The 23,112-nt window shown below is 42.1% G+C and overlaps 2 protein-coding genes across 5 annotated transcripts in view; one reads left to right on the top strand and one right to left on the bottom strand.

Annotated features, from left to right (window-relative positions):
• Positions 1–3,559: 3,559 nt before the first annotated feature.
• Positions 3,560–15,818, bottom strand: PEG10 (paternally expressed 10). The gene is given in 3 exon segments (XM_037142782.2): positions 3,560–8,654; positions 8,657–9,825; positions 15,586–15,818. Coding segments are annotated over 3 exon segments (2,334 nt in total). The 5' UTR covers positions 15,591–15,818; the 3' UTR covers positions 3,560–7,494.
• Positions 15,819–15,998: 180 nt separating this feature from the next.
• The window catches only part of SGCE (sarcoglycan epsilon), a 69,375-nt gene continuing 62,261 nt past the window's right edge, over positions 15,999–23,112 (top strand). For 3 of the 4 annotated variants that reach the window (XM_053655093.1, XM_037142780.2, XM_037142781.2), the window contains exon 1: positions 15,999–16,185. In XM_053655093.1, the coding sequence (XP_053511068.1) occupies positions 16,077–16,185 (109 nt within the window). In that variant the 5' untranslated portion in view covers positions 15,999–16,076. The remainder of the gene's footprint in view (positions 16,186–23,112) is intronic. The other variant, XM_053655092.1, reaches the window with a different exon arrangement.

The following is a 23,112-nucleotide window of genomic DNA, read 5'->3' as shown; positions in this document are numbered from 1 at the left end:
CTACTGCAATGAATCTTAAGAACTCCAGTCAATGATAAAAGTTGGGGGTGATACTCTGGTGACTCAAACTTATAAAAATGAGCAATAGACATAGTTTTGAAATCAATTGGGGCAAAAGAAGAGAAGACGTTGTGGTATTTTACTAGACATATTCTAACATCAGGTTGATGTAAATAAGATATAAAAATGATGGGAACTCTTGGAAAAGAAAGAACACGTTTCTATTATTTTTAAAAAGGAATATTGTTTATAATGAATTTTCATGCAAGGCTGTGTCAGGACACTGCATGTACCTATTCTTTCTTGGCTTATGATGTGGGCTCCTTGAAAAGAACTAGCCAAAGATACAAGTTATGCAGGTGATAATTAATTTTAATTTGGTGATTTGCTTATGTAAGGACTATAAGACCAGATATAAAACAGTAATTAATGACTTTCCAGAGTTTCACTTGCTCTCTTTAGAGATTGTCTTGGGTCCAATGTCACTCTGTGAATTATTCTGAGTTCCCAGGAGGCGGGATTCCCACTGTAATGTGTCAGCTATCTCTAGGGATTGTGTGGGAATAGAACAAGGGAGTTTTAGAGTGTGCTAAAAGGGTTCCTTTGGAAGTTAATTTGGGAGGGAAGAACCATGTAGTCTGGAGGTGGCAAACTCATTTTCAGCGGGGGCCACATCGGCCTTGTGGTGGCCCTCAAAGGGCCGCATGTAATGTTAACTCCTTAACCGTTAAGGCGTAGTTACGTTTATACAGTCCTAAAATTATTTCGGCCCTTTGAAGGCAGTCAAGAGACTGATGTAGCCTCTGGTGAATATGAGTTTGACACCCCTGATTCTAGTCTCTCTTTCTCTTGGGGATCCTTTTGGATTCTCAAATACTAAAAAAATAAACATTTAAGAATGCTAGTTTATTCCAGAAAAAACTCAGATGCCAAAAATTAAGAGTCTTTTTCTGCACCGAATGATGATGTGATAGTGCCTCTTCCCAAATGACTTGGGCACCTGTGGGGGGTTGGGGTGCCTGGCTGGAGAGTCATTGGGTGCTCTCCTTCAACTGCAGTAGGTATCTCAGTGTCAGGTCTGCACCCAGCATTGTAAGCCCCAACACACGATCCAGTGTCTGGCACATTAGAAGTTGATGATTATTTAACACACATATACATTTATTCTTTTACCTATCTGTTCATCCATCCATTTACTTGTTCACTCATTTAATTAAGTACCCACACAGATTTATCTCTATGTATATTCAAAGAAGCCAGAAAAAGAGTAAAGGGTGTACGATCGGGTAATTACTTAATCTCTGGCACATTAAAGAAAGCAATTGAACACACGCATTTATTCATGTATCTAGTCATCCATTCATCTATCTGTCATCCAGCTAGCTAGCTATTTATTACTTATTATTTGTCATTTATTATTTATCCATCTAGATTTCTCTCTACATATATTCGAAGAAGTCAGAAGGGGAATAAAGGGTGGGGGTGGATACTTAATTTCTGCAGGAAAATATTAGATGCTTGGGTAATAAACTAGCTATCACATATTTTATAGGTAAGCCCCAAATATCTCCTCCTTCTTGTTGTGCACCTTATTTATGAGTTCAAAACCATTCATCTTAGTTTGGATTGCCATTATTATTCCCTGAATACTGTTTACACGCCCCCCCCCCACCATTAAGCTCTTCTTTCCTCTTGTAATTCTTGATTGATCTGGAATTCATTTGTGTATTTTTTGAGTAAGGATCAAAAGTGATCCTTTTGATCCTTCACTAATATTTAATTGCTTTTATGTTTTTTAAAGTTCTGTATTTTCTCATTGTTGTTACTTATTTTGTGTTATGGATATAATTTATTCAAGAACAGTGGCTCAGAGCTCCAATCAGTGAAACAAGCCTCTTTCAAGATTGACAAATGAATGCACATTTATGTGTTTTAAGTTAGTATGTGTGGTCCTCATTTTAAACAATTGTTTTCATTAATGACTGGTATGGATTATACTGGATAAAAGGGGTTCTTGAAGCAATTTCTGCAGCTATAAATAGACTTGTTGATATCCCTCCGGGAAGTCACTTTTTTTTTTCTCATAAAACTGGTATGGATTTCAACAAATATTGCATTGCCATATATAGTTGAGTTGAATGTTCTGGACTAGCCTTGCCATAGTCTTGAGGCTCAGTGACTTTTACTGTTTCCTTTAAGTTTTGTTTAATCGTGTAACTTATGAGGAGGTGCAGGGGTCAGGTTGGAGAGGAGTCTATAAAAAACAGGGATAAATATGATATTTCCTTTCAAGTGATTCGATTACTAGCTTTTACACCACATTGTTTAAATAAATAACCCACCAAGCAGGCATCTGATAGGCGTTTGACTGTGCACCCCTCCCAGTTTCTGCAGTTCCACCCACTGCACTGCCCACCACGCGTAAGTCTGTTAACTCTGAGCCGGATGGACAACTGTCAGGCTACCCTGCTTCCGGGGAGAGTTTCTAGTTGTGTTTCCATATATTAGCCCAGATCCTTGCATTTAGTTTCAGTCACATTCATATGCTATGTATCCTGTGTTTATGCGACCGCCATGTCACGTGAACCGGGCAACTCTTCAAAACTGACACATCAGTAAGAGTCCCCTTTTTGTTTTTTGTTGTTGTTGTTGTTGATTTTTTGGTGGGATGGGAATGAGCTGGCTGGGTTTTTTCTTGTTCTATTGGGACCTAATTAACAGGCATCGCTGTCTAAATTGAAGGTGTGCAGCAAAATGGTTCGATTTGTATGTATTGAAGTGATCACCACTATTTAGATCAGGTTTTCTACATGCAACTCATTATTAGACGACTCTGACTAATGTCATTGTTTTGAAAATCTGATAGGATGTGTGCCTCCCAAACCGTATGTGTCACTTTTTGGATCACTTTCACAATCACTCTGATGTTAATTGGTATTAAAAAACATTCCTACCTGACTTCATTTGGTGTAACTTTTTTTCCTCACTAATGTTTCCATTTTCTATTAATAAATCTCAAGTATTCCAAGTAAAACTGATAATAAATTTTACATAGGTCAGTAGAATATATTGTGTGGCTTTATGTGTTAAAAGCTTTGCAGCTTTAGTTTTTTATATTATGTCAATAGTGACTATTGTGACTTCATTTTACACAAGTTTTGCAGCTGCAATAGTTTAGTGCATTTCCTGGAATATCGTGGATAATTGATACTGGCCTGTTTGACGAATGTATTCTTTAGTCCACTACATGCCCTCTATTTCCAAACTTACTCCCGGCTCCACACTCCACACCCCTTCTTCCCATCCCCTCCCCCATCCTCTGGACTCTTCCCCTTTTGCACCATCCTCCTCATCCCTCCGTATTCCTTCCCCCTCCCCCCACCACTCCCTATTCTGTTCACTGCGCCACCCTATCCATTCCCCCACCTCCCAATTTCCCACCCTGTCCACTCCCTTACCTCTCCACTCTCCAACCCCAACTCCCCCAACTCTGTTCACTACCCCGCCCTGTTCCCTTGATCCTGGTGCACGCTGAAATGATCAGGACACAATTTGCACTTAACCACTAAATCTTTATTAATTGAATTTATTATAACATCAATGTAATATTAGTAATTTGAGAGACATACAGAGTAAAGAGAGTACAGCAATAATAATGGGAAAGGGCAGAGATATAGGTAGAAGGTACAAGGGCAGAGAGAAGAGAAAAGGAGGGCCACCGATGGGAGCAACGTTTCTCAGTCATCATTTTCATTTCTCGTTCATCATTTTCATTTCTTATTCATCATTTTCACAGAACTTCCATGAATATTCATCACAACTCATCATTATCAATGTCACTTCAGCAACAATTTCTCAAAGAGTATCTATCCACCCTGTACCTCTCTAAAGACTTTGCTCACAATCTTGTTCCCCAGAGTTAATACCCCGGACAAAGAGCCTCCATTAAATGATCAATCCAGTCACCTTTTGACTTTATTCAACTAAGGTTTTTATCCATGTTCCAGTTACCCTTAACAGGTTAGTCTCCCTGCAGTTCCCTCCAAGGTTGATTAAAAATTTAAGAGTAGCAATCACAAGGTAAATGATTACAAGTAAGTATATGCATCTACTTATAGAGATATCTACTATATAATCATGCTGTTTAACTAATCCCACCCACTAAAGATTACTTAATAATCCCTCCCCCCCGTAAAATTACTTATGATTACTATATCCCCTATTATTGATTAAGAAATAAAAAACGCAATTTTCCACAGACCAATTCAATATCGTTCTACAATCTGAAGCAACAGAGAACTTCCAGTGCCACAAGATGTGCATCCCTTCTTTGGATGACAACCATAGCGTGGTTCCCACCCAGCTTTTCATCTCTGCAGATGGTCTTTCCTTTCCGCCCAGGTCTTTTCCAGCAGAACTCTCTGTTGCCAATCAGGGAATTCAATCTGATGTTAGATGTCTGTGGTGGATGACAACTGGATCAATTCAGGAGTCTAAGAGGTACCTGCAAACTTAAACAGAAATCCAGACTGCACAGTATGGCTGTGCCCCTCCTATTCTGTGCACCTGCTGGTATATTCTTCTACCTCACGATTTATTCAAACTAATTCTTCATTTTCAAGCACCTAATACAAATACCTCATTGCTCAAACTGAATCGACCCTTCAGAGCTGTATAGAAACTTCTTCAATATTCTAGCATGATGACCTTAGCTAGTTCTCTCCAAGTTTGCCTAAAAATGGGAGCTCACCACTTCTTCCTTGACTTTTAAATTAACACTGCCAATCTGGGCCAAAAGTCAATCAATTCCGCCAATTTGTTTCAAAGGGTTGACTATTGGCTCTGTTTAATAGTTCTGATATTGACCGATTTAACTCCTTTATGCTTTTATTCTGCTCCCTTTCTACCTTCTTTAGAGATTTAATTATTTTTCTCTTTCCTTCCTTAGGAATAAAGGCATCTTTTTTGGAATGCCAAGACATTTTTAAGTATCCAATTAACATAAATTTGATCAATAGCAACAAAATAAAATCAATTGAGCAAAGGAAACTTAGTAAAATTCTGATGCTGTAAAACAATAAATTTGAGACGACTTATTCTTCACACCTACATTTATAGATGGCATACGTAGCAAAAGGGCATAGTGCACACTGCCAAACATCTTTCACAAGCTTTACTAATCAGCCATCGCTGTCAGGGACTTCATCCGTGGGCTGTGCACCCAGACCAGCACACTCTCCCTGACTGCTGTCGCCGGCCAGCGTCTCCAGACGTGCTTGCAGTGATGGCAAATGTCCGTGTGCACATGCTGCGGCTGCAGACAGTGGCCCCTTTCTAGGCCCCCTGCAGCTTGAAGATCAATTGACAACTGTAAGTTTGACACAACACAACTTGAATGCAAATATATGGAGGATGGATTGGTATCTGAGGTAAACTGAAGTGATGCTTCAAAACAGTCCAGAAGCACAAATGCACCATTTAAAAAATAATCACGTACTTGAAAACGCATGAGTGACTGACACATTTCCTGATTCCATTGAAAAAGAAAAAAAAAAGTCGTTTTGGATTAAATAGCCAATCAGGTATCTTCTTTGAATTTGCATATTTTTGGCGTGACTTTCAAAGGCCTAATTGATAAAACTGAACTTACGTATTAAAAGAGAAGACTGAAGATGAACAAGATGAACTATTATACAAAACTCCAGTTCTGAGGAGCCTCTCATTCACAGTGTTTGTAAGAGAAGTTCACAGTAAAGAAATATTTTACACTAAGTCACTTACCAATTTTAATGAGCTTAACCCTAACACACTAAGAATTGGATAGTACTTTGTAATTCAATGGAAATAATTTTTGAGCAGTCACCACTTTAAGACACTATTAAAGGATATCACTAATCTAGAGCTAAAACATTTAAGTATTTAAACATGCAGGAATAAGAATAGATGATAGTGAATATGTAGAAAGATAATGTGGATGAAAGATGAAACTTCACCGTTAGGCTCCTCTTCCTGAGAGGCAATTTAAAATATACACCGTGTTGGTTTCTACTGCCTAAACCATGTTTTGGCAATTGGGGACTGTGTGTTGAAACACAAGCTCCTTGAAGCTTGCTCCTTTCTCCTCTCCTTTCTCCTTTGTGCGTGGCAGCAAAACGGAGTCTCAGCAACCAGGCAGGAAGGATGACACAAATCCTGCAGCGGGGTTAATGGCAGTGGTAAAGAATTAAACAGAAAGGGAGGTTAGACAAACAGTTCAGGGTAAGAGCAAGAGACCAGGTTGAAGGAAGTCAGGCAGTCCCGGGTTAACACAAAGCATCCAGGAGACACCAGGTGATCTCGCTGGACTGAAGACAACACTTGTGTTGTCTGCTGCTTTAAGTCTGAGTCCTTTGAGTTGCCTTCTGAGGCCTTTCATTCATTGGCAGCTGGATATGAAACTCACTGAAAAAGTCCATATCCTCAAGACAGTATCCAGTGCCCCAATTTCTCTTCTTCAGAGACACCCCTTCCAGGCATAACAGTGTGGGTGCTAAAATCATTTCCTTTCCCTCAGCATCCTGATGCTACAGTTTAGTGAGGCGTCTGATGATGAAATGCCCAGATGCCCAAGGAGGCAGAGATGTGGGCAGACGCTCCTAAGACTTCCACTGATTGATCTGCTACTTGTTAGCCTTCATGATTGACAGGTTTCACAAACATCTAACACATTTGGAACCACCAACAGTTTCCGGTTACCAGATCCAACATTTTGTGGAAGCCATTGCTGGCATGATGATGGGAAGGTGTTGTGACAAAGCCAGAGTTCTTGGGTACATGTGATTCACACCAGGATGTGAGGGCACGCTCAACACGCAACAGTCTATCTGAAAGGGTGCCTCCTTCTCAAGCATGAGGTGTATCCGTTGCAGGGATTTTGCCTGCTCCTGAGAGATCTGGTCGGGCTGCTGCTCCTTGAGAAGTAAAAGAACCATGAAAGAGGAGTTTGAAGATGGTGAAGTTTCTAAGGGTGCAGCAAAAAACATCACGGAAGCCAGTTCACACTGCACCAACTGTGGCTTCCTTAAGAAGGAGTCAGTTCTCCAAAGACATGATTACTGTAACCGCAAGAAAAGTCATGTTCTCCTCCTCCTTCTCTCCCCCTCCATACTCAAAACAGCATCTCCTGTTTGCATCAGCTTCTCTGTAAATAATAATCCAGGCTTCTAAGATTCACTGGGAAGTACACTTATTATGAATTTCAGTATGGCAGTTAAGGTGGAAAACTGAGAGATAATTTTTTGGTCAAATTTCTGTCATTCCCAGAATATGGTGGAGATCTTTTGGTGCTTTTAGGATGTGTGCCAGTCCAGGGTGGCCCTGAGCTGTAGCCATTTCAGAGGACCGCACCTCTGGCTGGTCTGAAGATAGAGGAGCCCAACTGAGCATACCGTCACTGACTGAGAAGCTGCACAGGAACATTCTGAGGGCAGAGATACTGAAGGACATGACAGTTTTTCACATCGGACTGTAAGACGGCGGCGGCGGCGGCGGTGGCGGCGGCTGCGGCGGCGGGTACTGGGGTACCGGAGGCTGGCGGTACCAGTGCGGATTCCAGGTGATCATCACAGGGACATAGAGCGGACGTCCATGTCCATCTCGCCCCACTGGGTACCAGGCAAACCCAACCGGGTAGGTTGGGTAGGAGCCATACGCAGGGTACGTGGGGTATCCAGGTACCTGAGGTACGTACTCAGTGTACGCTGCCAGGTGAGCTTGGTCATCCAAATTTGGAATCGACAGTCGAGGATACTGATTCTGGATGGTGAAACTGTTGGGAGCTCGGCAGTCATAAGAGACCTGCAGCTTCCATCCTCTTTTCACTTGCAGTACCTGGGCTCCATTAGGAGCGACTGTTGGAGTAATCAGCCCATCTTTCACATGCCTGGCCACGAAATCACGCAGAGCTGCCATTTCAGGCTCGGACAGCGAGTACACATGCCCGCTGGGAATACTGTGCGCTCCAGGTATCATCTCGATGCTGGGGTCTACCAGGCGGTGATCTGGGTAGACATTCTCATCCACTGGAGTATACACATTCTGGACATAGTAATACCTCACTGGCTGGTAAACTCTGTATCCGTCAACTGGGTAGTAAAAGGACGGCTGTGCTGGTGGTGGGAGCACTGGTGGAATTGGAGAATACATCCGGCAGTGGTATCGGCAGTATTCTGAATCAAAGACAATTGACCGAGTGCTCCAGGTGATGTTGGGATCGTGTGTGCTCAGCCAGCGCACCCCCAGGACGACGGGGAAGAACGGAGACTGAGTCACATCAAACGACAGCACTTCACGGTGTTCTCCCAAGTCGACTACCAGGTCATGGGTTTCGTGGACAACTGGGCCCGATGCTATGGGATGTCCATCAATCGCTTCCACAAGTATTGGCCAGTCCTTGATTCTTAGAGGAATTGCATTCTGGGCAACGTATTCGTGATCAATGAAGTTGCCAGAAGCACCAGAGTCAATCATGGCCCGGACGAACAGGGTGTGTCTGCCCGGAAGATGAATCTGGAGCATCACTTGAAAGTGAGATGAAGCATCATCTGGTGGGGACCTTATTATTTCCGGCCCGGTCGCTGAAGGTCCCTCTACAGCGGGGCCGGGGAGTTTCCCGCCGGCGAAGCCTTCGAGGCCTTGGCAGGACAGTTGTCGGCGTAGTGACCTCCGTTTCCGCAGTAGAGACAGAGGTTCAGCTTTCTGCGTCTTTCTTTTTCTTCCTGGCTCAGGCGCATGCGTGCACCTCCCACAGGCTCGGTGGGGTCCACCTGGTGGTGGTTGGAGACGCGAGGTAGCACCAGCGCCCGCGGAGGGGAGCGTGGCTTGCGGGCCGCGGCCGCCCTGGCCAGCCTTCTCTCGATGTGGATGCACTGACCTATCAGCGCAGACAGTGTCTTGGCGACTTCGAGGCGAGAGAGCTCGGCCTGAATGTGGTCGCTGAGGCCCTCGTGGTACTGGTCAATCAGCGCTGGCTCATTCCAATCCAGGTCCTGGGCAATCATCTGGAAAGCATTGGAATAGTCAATGACTGACCCCATGCCTTGGCGCAGACGTCTGATCTTGCGTTTGGCAGCCTCTCGCCTCTGGGGGTCTTCAAAGACGTGCTTCATCTCGGTCATGAAGGCTGGGTAGTTGTGCATCAGGTAATGAGCTCGCTCCAGCTTTGCGGATGCCCAGCGGGCAGCACGGCCAGTCATCATGCTTGTCACGAAGCAGACACGGACGCGATCAGCTGAGAAATCTCTGGTGCTCCTTTCCATGAAGAGTTGGCACTGGGACATGAAAGGAGCCAGCATGTCTGGGTTGCCGTCAAATTTCTCGGGAAGGTCTTCTTGGCACTCTTCCTCCTCGGGAGGGGGTGGGGCTGCAGCAGCCGCTGCGCCATGGAGCTCGAGGTCATCCTCCTCATCCTGGGGAGTAGTGGACTCCACTTGCTCGCGAAGGTTTGAGTTCTCCTCTGTGAGCTTCTGCACCTGGTTCTGCAGGTGGTTGTTCTCCTCGGACTGCCTCATGACTTTCTCTCTAAGGTTGTTGATCTCTTCAGAGAGATCCTCCCGCCCACGTTCAGCCAGAGTGGGGATGTACTGGTCTGACTCGCAGCAGTTTGGGGGGGAGGTGGGGTCGTTGGGGGGAGGAGGAGGAGGAGGTGGTGGGCAGTCGGGCCCCAGGGTGAGAGTTGGGGTGGGAGGGGACCTCCCAAGTGTAGCTTCAATCCTGTGGGGATGGAGGCCTGGATCCTGGCCTCCTCTTCCACCCTTTCTTCTTTTTGTTTTCAAAAGCCTTTTGTTTCTGTAAATGAGGATAAAAGCATAATTCAACATGTCGAAGCAGCACAATACAAAGATTTTAACTTTTAAAGTATGTACTAAAACTCATACTTAAAGTATCTCTTTACTTGCTTATATGAATAAACAAATTCCTACAAAGAGACAAAAATTAAAAACGCCCTCTATTTGATGTCCAAATGTTTACCTCCTCAAAAGTCATCTGTTCATTATGATTGAACAATACCTAACTGTATCAACAGTACACTGCTTAACTTTACTAACTATAAGAGAGTACTGAGACAGTCCAAACAAGTAGTTTGAATCCAGGGAGCCAAATAAGCTTTTAAGGTAAAGATGGCTGCCAAATCAATTACACAAAATAAGGCCAAAAGGATAATTATTATCAAAGAAGTTATTTGAATAACAGATAATATTCCAACCAATAAGGGAGAAAAAAAACAAAACAAAAAATGCCACAAAACCCATAGGACTGTCTAAATTACTTTTCTGACCATAATTTGATTTCCCAAAGAGAATTCTCTATGGGACAGAAATGGCCTTGAGCAGCAACTATGGGCAGACCGGTATTCCTCCTTATCCTGGAGGCAATCAACAAAAAGTAGTTGCTATCTCCTAGGAGAAGCTGGGCTATATACAAAGCCAGACACTGGAAGAAGCCCAGTAATAGTGCATCTCAAACTTATAATAAAATTTAATTAAATGATGGATGTAAAACACATAGTGAGTTTTGAATAACTGTTGGCTGTTATTAATAGCTATTAATAAGAAAACGGACAAATAACTTCATGTGTAAAGAGGTTAGGATGGAAACAGGGATGGGCTGCAACTACGGCAACCTGGGGATGTATTTCCCACCGAAAGATATTTTAATACTGTGTTGGTCAAACAAATCCAGGGTCTCATTTGACCTGTAGGTCACCAGTGTGCAATCCCTGCTTTATAAACAAGATTTGTCAGTGCAGCCCCACCCCAAAGTTTGTAACTTACAGTGGAATGAGGCTGAACTCCTGGAGGTGAGTAGTGTGGGGGTAGCAGAGAGAGGAGATGAAGAGACCTACTTTGTGAATAGTGATAATAAGTCATGTACAATAAATCCCCTCAGTGCCTATATACCTCCTGAATACAGGGCTAAATGTTTTTAGAGTAATTTATTTGAACTTTTCAATAATTTTTTAATGAGCATCAAATTCTCCTTTTTGGAAAACTCTAGGAAAGTGCTCAAAAGTTTAGAAACAATATGAATAAAGCAGGCAGACTGCCTATTTGCTCAATTTTAACTTGGCAGGCCTGTTCTTCTCTGACCCATAAAGGTAAAAATGGATACCAAATTATTTACATAAAATAAGACAAAAAAGATAAATATGTATTATTCAGAGAAGTTAGGTAGAAGATAGCTACTATTTCAAATGATATGAGGGTAGAAATTTTTTAAAAAGGTGGTGGTAATCAAATATACCTGTAACTTTAGCTCTGTCCCTGGCTATAGAGAAATACCCCTTCCTCCTTTCTCCCTAAAACCACCCCTAATCCTTCAGGACCCTCCCTTGCCCCAGTTCCTGTACCCACGGCTACTTTCCTTATGCTCTGTGGTGTTGGTGTGACCTCTCCAAGGAGTGGCTGTATAGCAAGCAGATCCTTAAGGGATAGATTTACCATATCATCTTAATACTTTAAACTTTCTACTTAAAGTATTGATTGGCCAGTTCTTTCATAAATTAGGCTACAAAAACAATGAATAATTGACATTCAAGATAATCTATTCAAGTTTAAGAAATAATTAGAAGGTACAATTAATACAACATAGTTTGACAGTTTTATTCCAACTCCTTACAAACAACTTTATTGGTGACACTTAGAATATAAGATCACAAGATAATTCAGTGTTTATTTATTAAATGTAATGAATAAAGAGTGTCACTGTGCCATTAAAATCCTAATAAGCACAGGTCATGTGCCTCAGATGCCATTCCTGTCATCCAAACATTAATACTTTCAAAATACAGAAGACTTCTGAAAAGGCCTGGTAGAGCCTGACCAAGGTCAGGAAGGTTCACCTACATGTCAATCACAGTCAGTGGGGCGGGCTTTATTCAGGCCCAGGTCTGATTGTTTTAATCATCTGCAAAACACAAGGACAGGTTAGAAGTAACAACACATCAAGAAATTAGGAAATAATCACTGAACTGTTTAGGGAAACAGAATATCAATAAGTGTTTAAAATTCAAATGCTTTTGGTAGGCAGGAAAGTAATATAAAACAGAAAAGACTTAAGTTTAGACAACTATGCAACACGAGAATGTATGTCCCCCTCTCAAAATACATTCAATTCTTTTAATTCTTAAAAAATTTCTTAATCCAGTGCTGGACAAACAAATTCAGGGTCTCATTTGCCCTACAAGGTCCCCAGTTTGAGACCCCTGACCTTTACTGATATCGGGCCTCAGGTCCTCACCTCAAGGAAATGTAATTTTGGAGTGGGACTCTTAAATTTGAAAAGAGATAAATGTCCAGCACACAGTACTTTAACCATTAAAAGTGCTGTTAAACATTTTTAACAGCAACTGGAACACAGGTTATCAAGGGAACAGGAGCATCGTGACTGGATTTGAAATTACAGAACTATAGATCCTTAAATGCCCCCTTAATAGAGGCTGGACTGGGGAGGCGGGGGTCAAGAGGTCCCTTTTCTAAAACCTGCAAGGACACCCAGCATAAAGCCAAGTCACGCCGTTTTTATCTGTTGGAAAAGAGTTCAGTGTTAGTCTATTTAAGAATTAAATACATACATTTATTTAATCTTTGACTCACCAGGATGACCTCTAAAAATTTCTATTCCCCAAACACACTAAAAAGCCATAGTAGCTAAAAACCACTGTACATTAAACATTCCATTAGGAAATGACACTTCATTAAGCAATTCTAATTGTTTTACATTTTCAAATGCTCAGATTTTTTTTAGTATGTGCACTATTTGTAAAATGCAAGTTCATTAACACGCATGTGTTTACCACTGTTTAGAACTTCTTTAAAATGCGGATAGAGAATTTCCAAGAGGAGGGGGGTCAGGGTACCAAGGTCCAGTAAAAGAGGCCTGGAGACTTACTGAAAGCTGTAATTATTATAAGCACATTTGTATATTTGTTGGGGGTGGAGTGGAGTATGACAGATTTTGGGGAGCCCCCAAACAGTATGAATTTGTTTTATAAAGGCATTTAATAACGCCAGTTAAAACTCTCAATTAATATTTTGTAAATGTAACCACGTTATGTTACATTACAAAAATGTTAAATGACAATTGTGTACCATTAAATAATCCACTTGCCCCATATTTAAATTATTTTGAGTATTTTAAATTTAGTTGTTTTGTATTATAATTACAGCTCACATTATTATAGTGTAAACATGCATACTTTTTTTAAAGACTCTGTTACATATCGCAGAGATAAGGCAAGCAATGCACTACAGGAAAGAGCCAGGAGTAAGACAACCAGAAAAAAAACCCTGCAGATGCCAGGGAAAACGCCGAATAAAACAATTTCCTCTGGTTATTTGACACATATTTAATGAGCGCCTGCCAGGCACAATTAATAAATACGTAGGTAAATTAGCTAGGGCTAATACCGTAGAGTTCCAAGGAAAAAAATCTAGCTTCATAGGCACACAAATAAACACCTCACCCTTGCTCAGAGGCCAAGCTAGCAGCACCAATGAGCCACTTAAAACTCCTGTGAAATAGTTCAAGTTGTTCCTTATTTTGTAACCGCCAAGGCACGGAATTCCAATAGGTATCACCATAAAGGATCAGTAGTGTTATACACACACACACAACCAACCTTAAATGTTAAACTATTTAAAACATTCTATTTTTCATTTGTAGTAAAAACATTTAGCTGGATTGCCTTTAGAGTTTCGTCAGCGATTCAGTTAAGCATCCTTTATAACCCAGTCGGTATTTTAAATTGTGGGATCATGCTATGTAATATATGCAAAGCACTTATACAAAGTGCATACTAATTCTAGGAATAATTATTATTGTTTTTAATTGTTCTTTATTATTCTTGTATTTATTAGACATTCGTGGACAAAAGTAAAACCGGGGCACGGGGAAACCGCAGGAGGTCGGGGCTGTGCAGCTCGTCTCAGGTAAAGAAAGCCTGTAGGTACAGATGCGGGACTGATGGGGGGGGGAGCTCACACTGCGCAGGCGCGCGAGGCTCTTGTAGGGCGGGGCTGTGGGCCAACTCAGAGGAGGCTGGCTCAGGGAGCGGCCAAGCTTTGGACAGGCGTGGTCTGGGGTAACCACCTCAGAGGAGGCAGGCTCAGAAAGAGGCGGGGTCTGGCAGTACAGCCTGGGGGGAGGCGGGCTCAGAGAGAGGCGGGGTCTGGGTGAGCAGCCTGAGCGGAGGCGGGCTCAGAAAAAGGCAGGATCCGGGGAGCCAGGATCTAGAAGGCGCGCTCGAAGAAGGCGCGCTCCGGCAAGGCGCGCTGCCGAGGAGGCGCGCTGCCGAGGAGGCGCGCTGCCGAGGAGGCGCGCTGCCGAGGAGGCGCGCTTTAAGTAGGCGCTGGGAGGCGCCAAGCCTGCTCTGAGCAGATACTGCAGAGAAGGCATGCTAGAATGGGCGGGGCAGGTCTGAGACGGGCTGCATGCCTCTCCCAAGATCCCCCCTCTCCATACCCCTCCCACCAGCCTCCAACAGCCAGATTCATTTCATGCAACAAGAGCAATCCTTTCAGATCCAATCCACCGCCCCCCCCACACACCCCACGCAAGCAAACCAACAGTTCCCACAAACTGTTGCTGGACGCTGATTCGCGCCACCACTACAACTATACCACCACTTCAATCACGCGCAACTAGGAAAAGCATTCTGCTCTGCTACCATCAAGATACTCTCCTTTATACTCAAATTAGGACCCCTCCACTCCACTGTTATAGCAGGACTGGTGTGGGTAGAATATTAAACACTAATTTTTGCCTGGGGCTCCATTTTGTCTACCACCACCAGCATGCAGCGAACCGTCCTGCAGAAAAACATAGTGGGAGCCATTCCAAAAAAGGTATGTTAGAGACAAAGGGTGGGGTCTCTGTGCTAAGAAGACAGTAATTTTTACTCTGCAGCTCATATCCCTCTACGGTTCTTTTCTTTGTACCGTCCATCAGGGCAGCTTGGATAACTCTGCAGCTGTTATTACTTTGTAGCACATTTGAGGGGATAAATTTTTCTACCGCTCATGTACCTCCGCAGTTCCTGTGCAGGGTAGTGGAATGAAGCGCTGTTATAGTGCAATCATTTCATTTTTGTAGCGCTAATCCGCAGCTCAGATTTTGTAGCTCGTTTAAAGCGCAGATCGGTCTGCAGCTCATATTGCTGCAGGTTCTACTCGTCTGTAGCGCACTGGAGCGCCCATCAGTAGCGCAACTGAAGCGCTTATCAGTCTATAGTGCATGAAGCACCAATTAGTTTGTAGCATATACCACTTTGTAGTGCATTCGAAGAGCAAATTCCAAATTGGACTGTAGCTCATGTCTGTCTGCAGCTCATATCTGTCCGCAGCTCATGTCTGTCCATAACCCATATCTGGACTTCAGTCCTGGAAATCAAAGCCCTGAAGACTTGGTCTCCCCACTCTGATTTGGAGTACAGCCGTGAAGGCGTGACAAGGTTTGCACGGAGATATTCAGAGTGCTACTCCATCTCCTGCAGCTCCCAATAAGAACAGGGATTGAATGTGATCTAAAAAAAAAAAAAAAAGTCCTCACCGCATACTCACCACGCGAGGACTCCTCTGCGAAGACAGGGAGGACCGGGTCCCACACCTGTGCCAGGCGTGGGCTCCGCTGGGTGCTCCGCAAGCCGGAGTGGCTCCGGTTGCGAGCCCGCTCAGCGGACCTTTCGCGAGGTTCGGTGGACCCTCTCCGCTCTTCTCCCAGGTCGCAGTCAGGATTCTTCGACACACACCAACCGAAGTTGAAGCGCGTGTACTTGGAGGACGGACTGGGAGCCTTATATAGGCAGAACAGAGGAGGGGGGTGCCAAATCCCAGCGTGCTCTGCGGTTAGGGGGGTGGAGGGGGTGTGGGGGCGGGAGGGATGGGGGTGGGCGATGGCCTCGCTACACTGGCCTGCCGCTAGAGGGAGTATGGGATTAACGAGGGGGTGCAGAATGCTGATGCTGAATTTGCCAAGCTGGGAGGAAAGAAGAAAGGGAGGGGAGGGGAGAATCGAGGACTGCCGGCCTAGCCAGGCCGAGAATGCAATTGCCCTGGCGGTGGGAGCTGGGCGACCCTTGTGCTTGGACTGGACAGGGTTGGGGGACACGCAGGATGAGCCCCTCGACCACTGGCACCTTCTTGCTGACAGGTTAGTGCCCCGCGCGCGATGGGAGGTACTGAGGCCAACAGGCCTCCACCTCCCCATCCCCCACCCAGGTTTTGGGTACCCAGCTGCATTTTCTGGGTGTCAGCCCCTCTCGCTGCCTCGGTTCCCACAGTACCCCTCTTCCAAGACCCCCGCAACCCACTTTCCGGCCTCGTGTGTCGTTGCTCGGGTTTGACCCATCGCCTTTTCTTTTTCTCTGCACCCCCGCAGGCCCCTCCCTGACCAGAGAGCACAGAAATGTAATCTTCAATTTCCATTCCCAACCCTGTGACCCCCACTCCCACCCCCCACCTCCATCTTTGATGGTGGACCTCTCTCTATTTCTGCAGGAAAGAGCTAGGGTTGTTGCCTATTTTTTTAGGGGGGGGGGGTCCCGTTACCCTTCTATTGGGGTTTTGATGCCCAGGGGTAAGCCTTTAGGAAATGGGTGTAAAACTGTGTAACCCCTCTACAGAAACACACCTTTTTGTTTCTTTTCTTGAATCTGATCCAGAGAGAACAGAAATATGTACATTTGATGTACATTTGAAACATTCCGCGTCCCCCACCCCCCCGCCTCTTACTAAGCGCATTTCTCGGCGGCGGATTTTTCGTTTTTCTTTGGTTTTAAGGAGCAGGGAAGCGGAATCATGAAATGCTGGAACTAAGCAGGCATTCAGGTCAGGGTTAACCCGGCTGAGGAGCCAGAGACGCTGCAAACGGCACCGTTTGCCCCACCAAGTGCACTATTTCGAGAAAGCAAAAACAATTAAAAACAGCTGTGGATGCCTCCAGTGTGCTTGGCGGGCTTCCGAGGCTCGCAGCCATGGCCTTTTGGTGGTGATTACGAGGTTTTTGCGGAGACCAACTCTCCCTGCAACGTTACATTTTTATAAATCTTGTAGAGAGAATGAATACATTTAATCACGGCAACCTCATGTTAATCCTTTGAAGCGCATTGCCGAGGTTCAGCCACAAATATTTGTGCGTATCCCTACGTATAAATATATATATTTTTATGTTATAGAAAATTGCAATAGGTTACAAGACAACTAAAATACTGATGCGGAAGGATGCTTAAAAAAAAAAGCGTTAACGTAGATTTCCATTTAAGCGCCCCAGAGTGTTAGGCGCTAAGAAAACAGTCAATGTGTTGATAATCTGAGCATAATAAGTTAAAATGGAAAAACAAATTGTCTACATCCGAGTAAGCTTCCTTAAACAGATGAGACATATTTGTATTTGAAGGCTAAAATTCGCATATTTTAGTATCATTGCTACAGATTCTTTTATATGGAGAGGATAAATAAGAATTTGACCCATTCTAGATGACAGGGTGGCAGGAATCTTACTTAAAGCGAGCCTTTCTAGGAGTAAACAAAATTGCAGCAGATTTACTGAGATTTTACTTTTTTTATCAGAAATGAAATGTTGACCATTAGACTATGAATGAATGAAATACAGATTCTCAACAATGAAAGATATTTTTCGAGGAACTTGGGGAAAACACAATTATACTTTTTACTAGTGCCTTTTAATTTTTAGGATGTCCACTTTTTTCTGCAAGATAGAGTAATTTCAGGATTTCTTACATTTGCTAGAGTACTGCTGGGATGGCCACAGAATTGTTGAAATCTTAGGTTTATTTTAATCCAGAAAAGTTACATCACGTAGTTGTTAACTAATAGGTATTCTTTTCTTAAAAATGGTAGTAAAAAGTAGTAGAGCTGGTAGAGGAAATTCAAGTTTAAAAATTATCCTGACACTTTTAAACTTTGAAACAACTGATTTTTATTTGAAAATGTTAATCACTATTTTTTAAAAAGCTTTAGTATTATTTTTATTATAATAAAAGTAATTTCTATTCATTGTACAAAATTCAGGTAAAAATACTGCAGAAAACCAGAAAAAAATACAAAAGTAAATCAAGATCACCTGTAACCTCTTCATTCTAAAATAGTCCCAGGAAACATTATGGAGTTTACTTTTTCAGAATTTCTCTAAACATATATATGTACCTAACTACTACATATATTTTCAGAGAGTTGCCTATATGTAATTTCTGCAATTAAAAATGGGGCCAAATTAATTTTCTCCATTATTTTCTTTCCAAAGAGTCTTAACTGTCAAATAATTACATTTTCAGAGACTTTTTAAAAAGGGAATAATATAATATTAATCACTTTTTCTAGTTAAAATTTTAAGTGAACATTGGTACATGAAGATTTATAACCAGAGAACTGAGAATTTTTTCTGATCTCACTATTCTAGCATACACATAGTTATTATTTTGGTGTATTTCCTTGCGTTGTTTATTTCTCTACATATGAAATAATTTTTACTTTGCCTTAGAAATAGAATTTTCAAGGAAAAATAAATATCAGTAAATAAGTGGTTTCCAGTAATCTTTCTTATCTATAACAAAATGTTAAAAATAACAAAGTACACAATACTTTAAGTAATAGACAGTACTTTAAGTAATATTTTTGTGTTTCTAAAGCAACAAAACATTAAAAACTAATCACAAAAATATTAATAAAGACTTTTAAATAATTTTTGACATTTAGAATCATAAGTGCATTTTGGATTTTCTCAGGTAATTTGTACCCAATGTTGACTGTTTCTTACCCATTTTGCCCCAAATTATATTTAAGGCAAAAAAGTTGCTAATGCGCATTATCTGTTTTATCAAATAATAACTGGGTATTGTATTTAAACATTTTAATCCATCTTAATGAGAATTTGCTGTGGATCTATGACACTGTTGCTTTACCACTTATATTTTTAACTTCTAGTTTAGTGGGAAGTTGTATTTCAAACCAAAGTGGGATTTTCACCTGTCAAATCATAACTATACATTCTATTTGGACATTTTACCTATTTTATGACAGTTTTCCATTTGTGAAGTTATTGATTTACTTAATGTATTTGGCTTAATTTCTCTGATGGTAGGAAAATTGTATTTCAAAACAAAGTGGAATTTTCACTGGTCAAATAATAACTGGACTTTTTAATTGGACATTTTCCTACATCAAATGACTATTTGCTATGGATATAGGAACCTGCTGATTTACCACATACAGTTGGCTTAACTTTTAGAATGGTGGGAAAGTTTATTCCTCTGCAAAGTAAAATTTTCAGTGGTCAAATATTAACTGGACTTAATATTTGATAATTTTATCCATTTATTATTAAGAGTTTGCCATAAACTTAAAAGCTGTTGATTTACCTCATATATGTAGCTGTAATTCTAGGAGAGCTGACAAATTGTGTGTCTAAACAAAGTAGAATTTTCACTTGTCTTTAATAAAAAATGCTGGTGCGAGACATCGTCAAAGAGGTAAACATGACATGTAACCAGTTTCTGACACTGGTTTTCCACTGATGAAAACCATGCTCTAACCAAAATGCTCAAACACTGAAGAAACCCTGACATGTCAAAATTCTCAATCAAATAATCAAATTGTTTGGAATTCTAATAAGTGCAGTATTTATAGATCACATTTTCTCCCAAAATAGTCACATGGTTCCTTTTTCTTTTTTCCCTGACTGACCACACTTGCTCTGCCTGACCCCTTTTCTTTAGTGACCCTTACCTCAGTTCTAACATCATTGCAGATTCTACTGTTAATTCTATTCTTGGTGTTAAAGGGACTCACAGTGAATAGATGGTATGGGTGTTATGTGTTGGTTAGAGTTTCCTGGGCTGGAGCTTTGTTGCAGTCAGGAGCTTCATAGAAATATTAACATGATGATTTTGTTTATCTCTCCATTCTTTCCAACGAGCAGAGACAAAGAGACGGACGTGACAGACAGACAGACAACACAAATGTAAAAACACCCAGTCTTTTCCTAAACTTTTAGGATCCAGTCTGCTGTCCCTCTGATTTCCAGAAATAAATATTAAGCCCAAAACAGCAATGCAAACTTAAAAAATAAGAAAGAAGCTGGTGTTTCTAAAGATCAACAAGTCTTTTCAAATGACTTTTTTTCTCGTTGGGGTTTTCAAGTTGGTGGAATTACATGGAGAACCTCAGTGCTTTTAAAGCTGTTTCATGTAAACTGCCGCCAAGCCAAATGCTCTCTAAGCAAAATTCCCAGTATCTTCAATTTTTGAACAGCGTAACTATAGCAAAGGCAGTATCTAGTAAAAAATGATCTCACAGTCTGGCATTAGAACTTTTGTACTGATGCTCCTACCTTTCTGATATGCATGTGCGTGTATATTCTTACCTAACTATAATTTTAGTATGTGCAGTTTTTTATACTTTGTTTTTAAAGGTAGACGAACTTTGCTTTCAACAAAACATTTGGCAAGGCTTTAGGATACTCCTGTTTGTGACGTGGAATGTAGACTACCAGGATTGCTTTGTGAGCGTAAGGCTGGCTGACGCAGCACCTGCCAGGTGCGTGGATTTTGAGTTTGGGTCTGGGAATGGTCCCTGGTGAGGGACCACAAGCCTTTGCCTTGGTTCTCTTCTTCAAAATTTTATGAATGACTGACAAACTCTTGGAGTGCTTGCTTTAAAATCCACAGATGACTTAAAAAGGGATAACTGTTATAAATAGATAGCGGAACTTAGAGTTAACATGGATTCAATAGTTTGCAATGCTATGCAAAAAAAAAAAAGATTTTATACTAGTAAATGCATTATAATACATTGAAGTGTGAGGAAGGGGGTAACTTTACATGGTAGTGATTTTTAAGGAAAAAGGTTAATTTGAACTAGCAGCACAATGTGGCTGCAAAAAAAATCAAATTTACATTCTAATACGAGTATTGTGTCCATATGTCACAGAAATTAATAGTGCCCTGCTCTAATTAATGACATCTGTAGTATTGTGTCCCTTTCTGGCTGTCACATTTGAAGAGAGATGTTGACAAATAAGACAACTTCCAGAGCAGTCTGTGGGGATGACGAGGGTCTGGCAGCCCTGTTATGGGAGCTATGCTCACAGGGTCTGCCAGCGTTTGGCTTGAAGACTAAAAGTAGACGTAACATCTTCTGTTTGCTCCGGAAGGCTGAGCTAGTTAGTGCCAGTGGATGAAAGGTAGAGATGGATTTCACCTCGAGATCTTCCTAACAGTGCTGCTCCTCAAAGTAATCAACACTTTTACTTAGTCTGTTCTTGTAAATATCAGAAAATTCACTTTTCTTGCAATGAGTATTAATTCAAAGTCCACAATAACATTTTAGTGTAGGAAGAAAAGATACTTGTGATGAAAACATTTTTTTTGTGATAAACTGTCTAAAAAGAATAGCCCCGTGTGTTGCACGTTGATTTCTTAGAACTTGAAAACTCCTGCAACAGGTCGATGTAGCACCTTCCTCCCTCCCTTCTTGTTCTGCTCCAAACATGGAATTCTGTGAAAGCTGTTCTATTCTTTTCTTGCAAAGTGTCCTGGCCTTTACTTGCTTCCTTGAGTCATTCCTTCCCTGAGGTTTCTAGCTCACTGGGAGCAGGCTTCTCAGGCAGAGTGACCGCAGATCCTGGGGGCACCTGGGATTAAGGGGAGCAGGGCGCTGATGGCCACTTGGCCAGGAGAGCTCAACCCTCAGCTGGTGGAGCCTCTAACCCAGGGATGCATGTGGGGCAATTCTTTTTTCTACAGTCCTCCCCACCACCCTTTATATGTCCTTGCAGTGCTCACACTGTTTTGCTTTATTTTCAACAGAAACCAAAACCTTTCAATCCGAAGTGGTTTCTGACATGGTGCTCTTTTATCAGGTTAGCCTGGTTTCTGGCTGCCTCAGGGGAACAGTCTTAGTGTCTCCAACGTGACTTGGGACCAATTTTTCTTCTTCATCTGCCTCTTGATTGTTTGTTTTGATTATAATATCTAACTTTGAAAATATGACCCCACAAAAACAATTTCTGTGCACTGGAGCCTTGAAAACTGAGGACGCCACCAGGGAGAGACGTGAAGAAAGAAGAGAACATTCTCCAGTTATCTCTTTAACCCACGTTGTCCTGCTTCTTTCCCTCCCGCCTCTTCCCTCCACACGCTGGACTTTCATCCTCTACCCAAATTGTTAGGTCAGAAATACAGCCACTGTGTGTAGTGTATTTTTAACGGTGAACAAGTTTCTCCTTATTTTCTCTTTTATAAAAACGGTCGGGCACTTTTGTGGGACTGTAATAATGCACAGGGCAACTTCTGATGGCTGGCTTCCCAGTTGTTGATGCCACAGGCAGTCCTTGGCTCGGTTTCTATTTCCGGGAGAGAAATCCTCAAAGATGAGCTGCTGGCTTGTCGCCGCTGGCTCACCTGGTCCACAGGCAGCTCCTTGCAATTCCTTGAATGCAATGCTTGCTCCTGCTCCTGGGTTTGCAAAGTACGTGGTCCCCAGTGTTTAAATTCTAAAAATTTGAGAACGTATTTCAGAAATGAATAAGGCGTCCCAAAGCATGAGCTGCTGGCATGATTATTAATGTTGGATCCCCTGAAAAATAATGTTAGTGAAGCTAAAGCGCTCTTTTCTCCTTTGATCACTTTGGTAGAATTTTAATTTTTTGTATGTTCATCTAAGAATTGAATGCAATATGGATGCATTCAAGGTTTCAACGTGCTTTGCTGCTTTAAAAGCACTCATCTTTAGCACGTCTCACTTTCTGCTAATGGCCTTGGACTAATCAGACTTTTAGAATAGACCTGCAGCGTTCTGTGCCCCGGGAATCGCGGCGCGGCATCTGTTGTGACATGGAAGGCAGACTTTTTCCTTTCTGACCAACGAAAGCCGCTCCTTTCAAAAATGTTTAGGAGTTAGGCAGCTCTGGTGTAAATTCTTTCCCATTCTTTTGCTTTTCACTCTTTCATCTGGTCACCCCTTTGATTATTATGGAGATTTGGGGTTCACTGAGAATTTGAAAGAGAGCACAGTTGATTTCCCTGTGGTAGGTAAGTGAAATATTTTAGTTCCCAATTTC

Source organism: Artibeus jamaicensis, unplaced genomic scaffold, assembly GCF_021234435.1.
Source record: "Artibeus jamaicensis isolate MK-2021 breed Jamaican fruit bat unplaced genomic scaffold, CSHL_Jam_final contig_923, whole genome shotgun sequence".
In the NCBI taxonomy this organism is placed as follows: domain Eukaryota; kingdom Metazoa; phylum Chordata; class Mammalia; order Chiroptera; family Phyllostomidae; genus Artibeus; species Artibeus jamaicensis.
This window is presented reverse-complemented; position numbering and strand designations above follow the sequence as displayed.